General features: G+C 37.7%; 2 protein-coding genes across 2 annotated transcripts; both read left to right on the top strand.

Annotated features, from left to right (window-relative positions):
- The first annotated feature begins 1,183 nt into the window (after positions 1-1,183).
- On the top strand, positions 1,184-4,576 carry LOC121259997 (probable protein phosphatase 2C 27). The gene is given in 5 exon segments (XM_041161847.1): positions 1,184-2,120; positions 2,326-2,520; positions 3,034-3,239; positions 3,812-4,254; positions 4,257-4,576. Coding segments are annotated over 5 exon segments (1,161 nt in total). The 5' UTR covers positions 1,184-1,916; the 3' UTR covers positions 4,370-4,576.
- Positions 4,577-10,804: 6,228 nt separating this feature from the next.
- On the top strand, positions 10,805-14,091 carry LOC121259972 (F-box/kelch-repeat protein At5g42350-like). Its single transcript, XM_041161814.1, is given in 3 exon segments — positions 10,805-11,073; positions 11,881-12,123; positions 12,126-14,091. Coding segments are annotated over 2 exon segments (1,737 nt in total). The 5' UTR covers positions 10,805-11,073; positions 11,881-11,976; the 3' UTR covers positions 13,716-14,091.
- The last annotated feature ends 303 nt before the right edge of the window (positions 14,092-14,394 follow it).

Below are 14,394 nucleotides of genomic sequence, written 5' to 3' on the forward strand. Positions count from 1 at the left end.
GCCAAGACACCTCTAAGAGTCGCCCACCTGTTGTGGAGAGGTATGAGAAATAGTTGGAGAAGGTGAAGACAGGTGGGCGAGATGTCGATAAGAGGGTAATTTTGAAACTTAAGAAGAACTGTTGTGTGTTGGATTGTGCAAAGATGAATGATGAAAGCAAGGGTGAGCTTTGAGAGAGGAGGAACTCACTAGAGTTTCTCCTCGTTATGCTATATGGGTCAAGTCGAACACGATCCGTTAAACTTATCGTGTTAAAATTTCAAACCCTAACACGACTCATTAACATAACGGGTTGTATCAACCCATTTGGATCCTTTAGTGAATACTACGAAATAGGCTAACCTGACCCGACCCGTTTATGTAAATGAGTTGAATAGACCCGAAATTAATATCTTGACTTGATTAAGTTTAATATAATTTTATATAAATATTAAAATTACAATATCTATAAAAAAAAATATAAAACTAATTACAAGTCTAAAATTACAATCCAAATAATAAAAATATCAAAATTAAAATCTTAACAATTTTACTTTTAGTATAAGTGTATAATTGTAACTTTAACTTTATTAACGAGTCAAAACAAGTTGATCTGTTATCAACTTGTCAAACAATTATATCTTAACAGATCAATCGTTTTAATCCAAACTCGTTAAAATTAAACTCAAATATATTATTATTGTATTATGTTCGTATTCGTAGGTCAAGATTCGATACTGCTACTCTCAGCCTAAATCCAATTTTACGCTTCCAGACGGCTTCACGGAACAAGACGTGGTTGCGAGCACTCTCGATGATTGTCCAATAGCCGCGAGGCCTGAGAAGTGGAGACTGGGAAGAGGCAAAAAAAAAAAAAAAACCGAAGGGAGCTGCTGTTCTTATCTTAGCAAGAAAACTACTTTCTCCCAATTGATAACGGACGCGTGTACTTTAGAATCCGAGGCGGATCCTTCCTTTAACGGCCGTTAACGAACCTGACCTCTCAGAATCTGGAAGGACGCGAGAGAGGACACCGCTGGACGGTCCACTGAATGCGTCAGAGATCCAACGGTTGGGAGGCTCTGACGGCACCGATCCACGAACTAACAGGAGTTCCATCCGGTCACCAGAGAACCACCAACCAAAAATCACCACGTGTCGGTACCCCATCCCCAACCCAACCCCTACAGCTATTAGATCAGTGCGATTACTTGGAATCCCCGGTGGCCAACCACATACCAACAAGTTCGTCTCCTCTGTCTCTGTCTCTCTGTCTCTCTCTCTCATAGAGACCTCTTCTTAGGGTTCCTTCGATTACCTGTCAGCGAAGGGAAAAAGCATTCGAATCATCGTCATCGTCATCGTCATCGTCGTCTGTGAGATTCCCTGTTTGTCTCGGGTTCCGCCTTCGATTTTCGTTCAAGATTTTAATTTGCTGTGATTTTTTACTAGACATTTTTGTAAATTGTCGGGGGGTTGATGGATTTGATCTGCTAGTTGATTTGAGAATTATTGGGAAGCTTTAAAAATTCGAAATTTGAGGTTTGCTCTGTAAACTTTCGTGATTCTCTCTGACTTTTTGGACACCTTTAAGGAACTCTAAACTGCAAATTACGATAAAGGTAGAATTGCTCATTTCGTGAAGCGTTTACTTTGCTTGCTAGATATTCTTCTTTCTACCGTTGATTGATAACTTGAAGGACTTTAATAAAGTGAAGTTTGCAAATTTGGGCTGCTTGTGGAGCTTCCATTCTGGACAGATCCAACGAATTTGAGTTGCTTGATCTGGAATTTAATTGCCACGTAACATTACTGAAGTGGGTTTTGCTTTGGAACCGTCTTAAACTTAGGTTATTCGTGGATTCTTGCAAAGGGATTTGTTTGGTTGAGTTAAAGGTGTCGTGCTGAGTAATTAAATTTATGATTTGGAACGGGTTATGGCTGCGGGTATGGATCTTTCGCCTCCATTTGCGATATTAGAAGGTGGTTACAATAACATGGATAATGTATCTACTATGGAAGATCAGAGCTCGGAGAGCTTGAATAATTTGAAAAAAATGACAAATGGAAAACCTCCACGGCATCTTTCAGTTATGCGGCATAGCATGTGCTCGATGAGGCTGCTGGCCACTGCTGAGTTGGTAAGTTAATCCCAAAATTCTTGGCCTGTAATCAGTAGAAGTTGATAATCCGTTCCTGTTCTTATCTGTAGATCTTTAGGAAGTTTTATCCTAAAGGAGGGGAGTTGAATTCGCAACATATTTGCAACAGCCACATATATTTTTCTTTGTTACTGCATTTCTGCAAAATGCACTTAAAACTATTTTTCCATATATCCTTCTCCAGGATTTGGATGTCAGTATTATTTCCAGTAAATCTCCTTCTGATGAAAAGTCAGATTTCTTACCCATGCTCCGCTCGGGGAGCTGTGCAGAAAGAGGACCTAAACAGTACATGGAGGATGAGCACATATGTGTAGATAATCTTATTGAACATCTAGGTGCAACTGCTGACTTCCCTTCTCCTGGGGCTTTCTATGGGGTAAGCATGTTGCTTTTCTACCAACCCTTTCGTACTTCTGTTCCTTGATTAGAGGAATAACTTATCAATGGATCTCCTCTTCCATGAAAGGCTAGCTAATGGGAGACGTGAATTGATTTTGGCATATAACAATGCACTTCCTTTATATCATATGGCATAATTGTTAGTTGATAATCAAAAGCATGTGATCTACCTGATAGTCACTTTCACTAAAACTTCGTAATTTGGACTATGATGTAGTAAGATATGAGTGCAATCATTCAGAAGTACCCTAAACTGCTGAAGATATCCAAACTCACTTCAGGTTTATGTCACACCACTGACCTAAAATATCCTGATGTTCTACCTCTCTATTTCAAAATGCCTCCATTAAGCATTGAAAATAATTTTAGAGGGATTATGGATTGTTGGAATAAAGTGGCTGATGAATGGTGGTAGTATACATACAGTGAGTTGGAAGTTTGTTACCTTAAGTTGAAAATGTTCACTAACTATTTTAATTACTATCGACAGGTGTTTGATGGCCATGGAGGTACAGATGCAGCATCATTTGTCAGACATAACATCCTTAGATTCATAGTTGAGGACTCCCAATTCCCAATCTGTGTAGAGAAGGCAATTAAGAGTGCTTTTGTTAAAGCTGATTATGCATTTGCTGATGCCAGTTCTCTTGATATCTCCTCTGGCACCACTGCTCTAACTGCACTTATTTTTGGCAGGTAGGTGACATTCAGAGTTGCTTTTAATTTAATTTAATTTTGCTTTAGGATGCAGAGTCATATATCGATCGTGCTTAAAAGTTTTATTGTTTTAACAAGTGAATAGAATTGCAGGCCTTAGGCACAATGTGTAGCTCCCCTGTCAGACATCCAGCATATTTAGTCCACTACCCCTAAAGATTGTGATGGTACATGGCATAATAACATTATTAATTGTACATGATTATATTATGTTGGGAAATGAGAGTTTAACACATTGCCTTTTCTTCTGCATTATAATGCATTTTGTGGAAACAAGGTTAAGAGATGCTTGAAAATTCCAATATTCTACAAATATCAGAGGTTTTATTGTGTTAAAAAGTGAATAGAATTGCAGGCTTTAAAGTTTTTGTTATAGAGTGGACCAGTGGTGATGTTACCTTGGAAAATTGCTGGAATGCAAGTCTACTATTGCATCAATGTTCTTGAATGGCTGGAAACATTGTAATCTAGGTTTTCTAATATTCCATTCTCAAATGCTTATACTTGAGAGTAAGCCGTGGATTATCTCTGACAAACTTTTACTCTTCTAGGACAATGATAATTGCAAATGCCGGGGATTGTCGTGCAGTTCTTGGGAGGCGAGGTAGGGCAATCGAGATGTCAAAGGACCATAAACCCAATTGCACATCTGAAAGAATAAGAATTGAGAAACTTGGTGGTGTCATATATGATGGATACCTCAATGGCCAATTATCCGTGGCTCGTGCGTTAGGAGACTGGCACATGAAGGGCCCCAAAGGTTCCGCCTGCCCTTTAAGTGCAGAACCAGAGTTGCTGGAGACATGCCTGACTGAGGACGATGAGTTCTTGATAATGGGTTGCGATGGCCTGTGGGATGTAATGAGCAGCCAGTGTGCTGTCACTATGGCGAGGAAAGAATTGATGCTCCACAATGATCCTGAAAGATGCTCAAGAGAGCTGGTCAGAGAGGCACTCAAGCGCAACACCTGTGATAATTTAACGGTTATTGTGGTTTGTTTTTCTTCAGACCCTCCCCTCGGATAGAGATACCTCAATCCCGAGTTAGGAGGAGTATATCAGCGGAAGGATTGAATTTACTCAAAGGCGTATTGGACTGTAATTCATGATTAGGAAGGGGAATGGTTGAAAGATTGATGTACATATATTGAGGTGACTATTGGTTAAGGGCATTTTAGCCCCTGAGCTGCTGCTGCACCCATTTACTTGGGCTACTCCCACTGCACTTGTTGCTTTTGTTCTATTTGTTGCTCCCTTTTCGATGGCTGGCATTCAGCCTCATTCATAGAAATAAAATTATTTAGGATTGATTTTCATCTCTGAGTTCTGAATCCTGAACATCTCAGACTAATCAAAGAACAAAAACCCTGTACAACACATAATAGTTATGCTGTACTAACTGGAAGATTCATAGTTTGTGGTGTACTTATCAGAAGTCTCTATCATAACTTTACCAAGGCTTTTGAAGGTGTACGATTTAAACGTAGAAATATATATAGAAAAAATCAGCGCTCGTAGCTGAGGATATTAGTGACTGTAGAGTTTAAGAAAACAAGAATGTATTTTAAGAACAATCATCCCTTAGCTAATAGCATATGAAGGAAATTTTAATCTTGTACCCGGTTTCAGTACGTGATGATCTCGAACAAGCACAGAAACACAAACTGTCGTGTCATTGAGTTCTTCAAACATGTGATCGGTTATTTTTAACTTTTGTGACTTGAACACATTGATACATCCAGCTAGCAGAAGAATTGGGAGAAACATTTTCTGGATTACAAGTTAAGCGTAAGTTTAATCTGAGTAGTGATGCATTGATGCCGACAGAAGTTTTAAAATGTAGGAACCTTTTTTTCTTGAGAGTTGATCAGAGTTCTCCATCTGATCCATGATCGGTGCCAACCACGTCTGGGAAGTCACTGCAATAAACCTGAAATCCATTAACTTTTAAGTCTTCCCCTCTTCAAGGCACAAACTAGAGGCGGCTAGCTAAAGCATGCAGCCCAAAGTTCCTGTAACTTTTATTTTTGAAAAAAGGAAAGGTGGGTTGGATTACAGGTTTAAAGTTCAACATTACCTCGTCTGACTGCAGTGCTTGCTTACAGCTCCTACTTCGACAGATCCTTTTCTTTTTCAAGTCTGCCAACTGCAAGGATCGGTAAAACTGACATAGTTGTATGCAATGCATCAACAAAAGTGACCTTCAATTGGGTCAAAATCGAAATGCAGAACATCAAAAGCTACATCATCTTCTGTTTCCATTGCAAACATGGACAACTACCAAGATCAAGATCGACTTCAGACCATAAAAAGGAGGTGTACCAGTACTGTTTAACCTCTTACCTTCCACAATAAGACGAGATAGCTTTTGAATATGCTCGGGCTTCTTGTGCATTTATCATACAAGACACGTGCTTGATTCCCAAAATTTATAAATATTATATGCTGGTTTTGGAGGTTGTTTCTTCTTTTTTTTTTTTTTTTTTTTTTAGAGCGATGAAACAAAGTGTCATTTGTGGTTGCTTATAGGTAAAGGAAAATATTTAACCTATAAAATGATTACACAAAAATAAACCTATAAATTGATGTGATTTAATATAGTAGGTCAGATTGTAAAGTTACTTTTATTACAAAATAGATTTAACAGATTCTATAAAGCGACATCAATTTGTGGGTTTATTTTGTATAATCTATTTGTGTCTGTAGCATTTCTCGTAAAAGAAAACAAGAATGTATAATTATACCTTAAGGTTTGTATTCGCAACCCATCTGAAGTCATTTCAATTCATCTCACTACTATTTATTACTATTCATCAACTTTAACTCATAAATTTCATTACTATTCACAACTCATCTCAATTCATCTTAACTCATCTTTGAATCCAAAAGATAGATTAATTTTCTCTATAGCCCTAGAAATCCAAAGGTTTTAGGCTACGTTTGGGTATCAAGAATACCTCAAGTACTCTTACTATTATTATTTACTTTATTATTACTTTTTATCTACTTTTTTACTATTTATTATTTTTTACATACTATTTATTATTTTATTATTATTTTTTTACTACTTTTTTACTACTATTCACAAATATTTTTAACACTTATCAAATATTTTCACTACCCAAACGTAGGCTTAGCCGTAAAGTGTATGCAATGCAATGATTGTCTGAAGCAATTAATTGCGTACTCTTCAAGCAAAGTTGCAATAGCAGTTCTAACCTCATCATGTATTTCACCATCAAAATCAAAAGCCCAACTTGGTTGCTTCCAATTGAGCATTATTCAAATGAATACGTCTTCCTGCATGAGCAGGAAATCATATGTGCTGCAAGAGATTCACATGCCTTCCGGATGCTTTTCTCCCAAATATTGGTTGATGCAGCTTCTTGAACTTGAGCTAGCTATTAGAAGAACTGGGGCAAGTAACACATCTCAAATACTATAAATTTTCTCGCATTATTATTATTATTTTTTGTCATTAGAATATAATTAAATGATTGCATGTACATTTTCTCATCATTTTAAACTTTTCATATAAATGATAATTTAATACAGTATCAGAATAAGGTCACGAGTTCAAACTTTGATTTTACCATTTACCTTATGTTCATTAAGTTTACATATTCTCGTCAATTTAAAAAATTTGAAACAACTGATAATTTAACATTAATTCGTGAGAGAGTCAAGAGTTTTTAAGAATTTGTAGCACGTGATAGGTTTGTACCACACCATGCATACTCATATCCATGATTAAAGATCATGTGGTAAGAATCAACCAAAATTGATAATCATTCTTTCAATTAAAAATAGATTAATCCTCATAATTATATTCATGATGCACTCACATGAGATCAATTTTCATGCGCTTGTCTTTTGGGATTTCATGATGATCAACAGATTATTGATCTCTCCCTCCACTATTTGGAAGTGGAAGGCCAATGCGTGTTGGCTTGGCTCCGGTCTTTATGGGCCTATGAATTGTATCAACGATGGGCTTTCTCTTAAAAAAAATTATTTTAAATATAATATTTTTATTTTAAATCTAACTTATGATTTTTAAATTGAGTCAAGTATTCTAAAATCTTCTAAATATTTTATCAAAATCATTTTAACTAAGGTATTTGTAGTGTTATTGAACAAAGACTAATTTTGAAGTAAACATTTTTATATTTTGGAGTTTCGAAAATAATATAGTTTTAAAAAATTAATTAATTTAAATGATTTTATTATTTTAAGAATATTATTTAATATTTATTAATTTATTTGACTCAAAACATGCCATTAAATATCATTTGTCATTTTCTCAGAAAACGACCCAAGCATAAATCGATCATTTTCCCAGAAAATGGTGCTCGTATCCATTAAACCACAAACCGCCATTTTTTCAAAAAATAGCCTGACATATTCATTTATCAATCACTGTAGGCGGAAATTGCAGGCGGGATTATCACCATTTCTACCGCTAATACTGTAGGCAAGAATCGTAGGCGGGAATCATAGGCGAGACTTACCACCATCACTACTTACCACCACCCCTACGGCTTGTACTGTAGGTGAGAATCACAAGTAGGACTTACCACCATCTCTGCTTAACTACCGCGTGCATCATGGGCGGGAATCACATGCGGAACTCTACCACTGTCCTTGCTTACCACCATCCCTATAGTTCCCTTTCATTTCTCTTATTCCTTTTAATCCATTCATTTCAAACATATCCAAAAATAAAAAACCCAATTTTCATTCACGACACATGAGCATGCATGAAATGATGCAATAAATGTCATGATGCCAAACACAACATAAATGCATGCAAGCATATTTCAATTAAATAAACAAAACATCTTTATATCCAATCAACCCCCATACTCATCGAACCCAAAGTCCGGCACAACCAACAAAACTACAGGGTGGGCGGCGGTTGGACGTTGGAGGCCAAAATATCCAAATCGAAAAATGAGTTAGAAGAGCTTCAACGGTGGTGTATTGGAGCTAAGGTTGAGTGGTTTAGGTGGCTGGAGGGTTGATGGTGGTATGGTAAAGAGATGGTGGCCAACGACAGCACAACGACGACGCTAGAACGAAAAAGGGTTGCGGCTTAGATTCTCTCGTGGCGGTTAACGGCAGCACCAGAGGGGCTGAGATTGGAAGGGGAGGGACGCCGGCCGGAGGGGAAGAGAATGGGCGGGGTGGTGTTGGCCATGCAGGCGTGCGGCAGCGCACTGGAAGGAGCGAAGAAACAGACGGGGGAGAAGGGAGGAGGGGCTCGTGGGCGGGAGAAATAAGCTCAGGGGCAAAACAGAAATTTGTGAATAGAAGCAAAGGCAAAATGGGAAGAAGAATTGTTAGACGAAAATACTGTTCATCTCATATTCGCACTTATATATATATAGTAGATTTTGAAGAAGGTTCATCTCATCTCATCTTCGTTTGGATAGTGAGATGAGATGAGATGAGATGAAATGGTTTGTAAATAGTAGTGAAATTATTAGTTGAAATTAGATGAGATGAGATGGTTTCATCTCACTTCTATATCCAAACGGGAGTAATTTTCTTTTATTTATAGATACAAAAAACCTTTTATTCTTATTTTTCTTAATCTCATATAATGTATTTTTAGTAGTTTTAAAAGGCAATTATTTAAATAAAATCTACTTAAAATATAACAAATCAATTAAAAAAATAACGATAAAAAATAATATTTGTTAATGAAAAAAACGAAGGAAAAAGTGGGAAAACATGTTGAATAAGATCCAAGGAAGGAAAGTACATAAAACAACATACGTGAGATTATAGACTAAAAAAAAAAAAAGGTAATAAACTAATTTTTTGTTTATATTCCAGAATTAAAAAAAGGACAAAAATACATAAACCATTGACTTAAAACCCCGTAATTCTCTCGGTCCCCCAGCCCCGACACCTACTTAGTTCTTACATATCCAGCTAAGTAGCCAACCTTTTTGTTTTTTGTTTTTTTTTTTTTGGCACCCAAATTGCTCTATGCACAGTCACTCTCATTTCTTTTGGTTGGTGAGCCATGAATATAAGGTGTTGGCAAATCATGTCAATAGAGATACACAGATCAAGATCCACTTTATTTTCCATGTGAGACTATAAATTCTTGGGGATAGATACAGTCTAACAAATTCATGGATATTAGATGCTGTTCTTGATATCTAACTAGTTGTGGCAGTAGGGTCAACTCTTAGAATCAAGTTTACTTGTCGCAGTTAAAAGATCTTGGGCCTCTCTCTCTCTCTCTCTCTCTCTCTCTCTCTGTTAAAACGGTACAGTGTTCGTAGCTTTAGGACCACACCCTCCCCTACACCTATAATTAAATACCACGTGGTCCAAATTTTTAAAATTTTATCACCCTCTCATAATCTTATGATGTTGTTGAAGTCATATTTCGCACGCACTTGGACTAGGCCTCGACAACTCGGGTCTTTGGAGCTAGGCCTTGATCGGTGATATGTGTGAGCCTCCGGTAGTAATCTGGTGTGGCTGTGCGGTATTGGTTTATACATCCTTGGCGATAAACATTATCTAAATGCAGAAAATAAAGAGATTAACACACAGATTTTACGTGGTTCGACACTAGGCTTACGTCCACGGGAGTTTGGAGATGAAAGATTTCACTATAATAAACTTGTTTACATTCTCTTGTAATCTCTCATTTCTCTCTGTACAATAGAAGCAGTAGAGCCATTTTATAGAGAATCAGTTCTCTCTGGAACTCTTTGAATGAAGAAGAAGTCGCAAAGTCTGAAGAAGTCGAAAGAGTAGGTTTCCTCCATTTTAGCTTCTGTCTCTTATTTGTTTTAAGTCACATTCCTCATTTTCTCTCCTGACACCTTACTTTATGTCACCTCCTTATTTTTCCTCTCCTAACACCTCCTGGCTTAGTACATTCTTGTCCCCTCTCCTTCTCTCATACTTTATTTTCTAGAGAGTTCCCACTTAATGCTTGGGCCCATGATACTCTATAGGTCGGGAAAAAATCTCATATATATGTAATATTAAATGATTAGAAATTATTTATTATATTTTACTTATGATTATATCGTCTAATACTATATAATAAGATAACGAGAAGATAATAAAAAAATAGATGAGGAATATATTTTTTCTTATACTATTTATATTATAGAATTTATTTGCAAATATGATTCTTCTTCCAACATTTATACGTATAATTATTACTTAATAATAATAATAAATGCAAATAAAAAACTCACCCCTGCCCCAAAGGAAGGAAAAAAGTACAGACAGTGAAAACAGGATGATGGGTTCCACCCTTCACCAACTACTGAAGAAAATTCTCACTTCGCACGTGTTACCATTCACACTCGTGCCAAGACAAAAAGCCCCAGCAAATTTATAAGGGGAAAGAAAAAACAAAAAGTACAACAATGGCCCGTGCCGACGTGTCGCTCCCACGATAAAATCGGACGGCTGAGAGATATGAGTAGCACAATAATCTCCGTGGGCAAGGTCGTAGCAGATGGAAACACAGTGAAGAATGCACAAATGCAAATGGAATTGGGATAAAGAGTAAAGAGAGGAGGAGCCGAAGCTGTTGGGTCGCTTTTTAGATCAGTGTTGCGTCGCTTTACTAAATTCCACCTCCGACACCAACCAAACCCCACATTTTGTTTTTTGAATTTTGTTTTTCAGGCCCTCTATGATCGATCCCTGTCTGGCTTTCCATTAAGATAATCACAAGTTTATTCGCCCATTCTTCTGAGCTCGAACGATCCAATCTCGTCTCAGATTTGCTTTGGTTTCTCTAGGCGCTTTCACATTCCTGCGAAATGTGAGTTTTTGGGTTAATTTTGTGTTTTCTGGGCTTTGGACTTCGTTTTTCCGACATTTGGTCGACGAGGATTCTTAGGAAAGAGATAGAACTTGAATTCTGTTGCCGTAGTACGTTTCCGTTTCTAGATTTCGAGTTTCCCCTTTTGTTTCTCCACAACCAAACGGGGAGTTTTCTCTTTCATTTTTTTTCTTGCTTCGTTCTTGGCTTTTGAATCTCTATACAACTCGCTTTAAAATTCTTTCAGGATTTTGATTTGAACGTGATTCGTGTAGTTCTACCCGATTCCATATTGCGGTTTTTTTTTCTTTGGTTTTCCACATTTATGTAAAACAAATTTGAACAGTTCCGAAAATTGATGAATTAGGATATACAGTGTTATGAAAGACCGTTACATATCCTGTTATAAACGTTTTCTTTTTAGCTTAATTATGCACTCAATGCAGCGGATCTGTAAATTCTACCGATTGATTAGGTAAATTTTCGGGCTTAGAATCGAATCTTCATGACACCCATTTATTTTGTTGTTTTTCTATTATTTCTTGAATTGGGTCGTGCTTAACTCCTTGTTCTAGCCTTTCGATTAAAGGAGAAACTCACCGGGTTATTGAAATGTTGGGGCTAATTAGTTTCTCTTAACTTGTGATTTATTTCTCTGTGCACGAATAATGAGGAAAGGTTTCAACTTCTGCTCAGTGCTTATATAAATTGTATATGCTTTTGTGCTCTTGGAGCAGATGTCTTTTCGGTCATAGTTTCTTCTTTGTTAATGTTTGGGCCTAATGCTTCTTGGTTCTTCTGTTTCAGATGAATGCCGGTAGGCAAGTTTAGTGATGGTATCATTGCAATTTGCGAGATAGTGAGTGGGAATGTGCTTTTTCTGGCAAAAGACTAGAGAACAGAATGTTTTCTGAGAAACTGACTGGAGAAGAATCTCTTGGTCAAGATTTTGAGGCTTTGAGTGTGTCGAAACGTCTCTTCAGAAGTGTAAGCCAGAAGTGGAAGAAGAAGTCCAAAGGTGGAGGAGAAGAAGAGGATGATGTGCGGGGGTTTCTTTGAGATGTCTTACTTTATATGGTAGAGGTGGGGGTTGCAAAGTGGGGGCTGACACTAGTGGTGAATTTCGGGATCCAAGTAGCAGAAGAAGGTCAAGTTCCAGTGAAGAAGGAAAGGGATACAAAATGATATGTGGCACTGAGGAAACTGGGGTGGATTGCTTCTCATATGGGGTGAAGGAGAAGTTTTGGAAGAAAACTAGTAAAAAGGATTTTGAACTTGAAGAATCGGTAAGAAACAGTAGAATGCACATATTTCTTCCAGATGATATTCTGGAAATGTGCTTGGTGAGGCTTCCACTGACAAGTCTTATGACTGCCCGCCTTGTCTGCAAGAAATGGCGATACCTAACTACCACTCCTAGGTTCCTGCATATGAGACGGGAAGGTTCACATCAGAATCCATGGTTGTTTCTTTTTGGTGCTGTTAAAGATGGCTATTGCTCTGGTGAGATACATGCATTAGATGTTTCTCTAGACCAATGGCGTAGGATAGATGCTGATATTCTGAAGGGAAGGTTCATGTTCTCTGTTTCTAGCATTCAGGATGATATATATATCGTTGGAGGTTGTTCCAGCTTGACCAACTTTGGGATGTTGGACAGGAGCTCATTCAAGACACATAAAGGGGTGCTAGTGTTTAGTCCCTTGACTAAATCATGGCGTAAAGCTGCATCTATGAAGTATGGGAGGTCAATGCCTATTTTAGGGGTTTCCAAGGTCAGTTCAGATTTTTCAATCTATCAAAGTCATCAAAATCGGCATGATAGACGCTTTTCCAGATCACGGGTTGGTGGGGTTTCAGATGTTTATGAGGATCCTCACAGGCTTTCACTAAGAAGACAATGCAGAAATGCTTTGGAAGAAAACGAGGCTTCATTGTTGCCCAATAAAAAGTCATACAAATTTACCAGGCAAAAAAGTGATCAGTTGGGCACAAAGGGCTGTCGAAGGTTTGTGCTGATTGCTGTTGGAGGTCTTGGATCTTGGGATGAGCCTTTGGATTCTGGAGAAATCTATGACTCTGCATCAAATAAATGGACAGAAATCCAGAGGATGCCTGTAGATTTGGGAATTGTTTGTTCTGGTGTTTTTTGTAAAGGTGTCTTTTATGTATATTCTGAGACTGATAAACTTGCAGGATATGACATAGAAAGGGGTTACTGGATTCGGGTCCAAATGACTCCTTTCCCATCCTATGTTCACGAGTACCATCCAAAACTTGTATCTTCTAATGGGCGGCTGTTCATGCTTTCTGTCTCCTGGTGTGAAGGAGACGGTCAAATAGGCCGAAGAAACAAGGCTGTTAGGAAACTGTGGGAACTGGATCTCATGTATCTTACATGGACTGAGGCCTCGGTACATCCTGATGCTCCAATGGACTGGAACGCTGCATTTGTCGGGGACAGAAACCTGATATTTGGGGTTGAAATGTTCAAAATATTTGGTCAGGTCTTGGATTTCTTGACTGTATGTGACGTGTCTGATCATGGGGCTAAATGGAGCCATATTACAAGGAATCATGTAACTCATGAATTTGATGCTTCTTCATGCACAACAAAATCACTGGCAGTGCTACATCTGTGAAGCCTATTGTAAACTGCAACTCGTGCAGAAACTTAAAGACGTCCTTATTCCTAATGGTCATTCTGAGAGGACATAACAACTGGGGGAAAATACTGTTTGGAATTCTTTGGACATAATCCTGGACACTACACTTCTGGTCGCAGTTTCTGATTCTGGCAGCGACTAGAGGTATGGCTTGCTCGTGTAACATTTGATGTAATTTATTCCACCACCATTCATACAATTGATTCTGTACTTTTGCTTTTGCATATATTGCACCAGTATATTTCTTTCCTGGTAAACGTCCAATTTGTGGATTTTGTTTCAGCTCAATTTATAGCCCTTCAGAATCTCATGGGTATAAAGTCGCTGAATCGAAGTTTCTTATTATCTGTCATTAACTTGTTTGAAATGTACTTTTGGTATTAAGCATATGATGTACATCGCCCAAAAACATATCATTTGAGCACAAACATTAGATGGCCAGTGATTGAGAATTTAAGAAGATCGGCGATAAGTTTATAGGTAAATGACCAATCACTCATAAAACGACCATGTTGTTTCAGACCTAGTATGCTACATTATGTTTTAGAGTTTAAGATTTTAGGTTCATGGTTGTTTCAAGAAGCTAAAAGATTCTAAGCGCCATATGCACACAGACTCGTGTCTTGATCACGGAGGACCATACCTTTAAAAGTCT

The sequence above is a fragment of the Juglans microcarpa x Juglans regia genome, chromosome 4D (genome assembly GCF_004785595.1).
Source record: "Juglans microcarpa x Juglans regia isolate MS1-56 chromosome 4D, Jm3101_v1.0, whole genome shotgun sequence".
Lineage (NCBI taxonomy): Eukaryota > Viridiplantae > Streptophyta > Magnoliopsida > Fagales > Juglandaceae > Juglans > Juglans microcarpa x Juglans regia.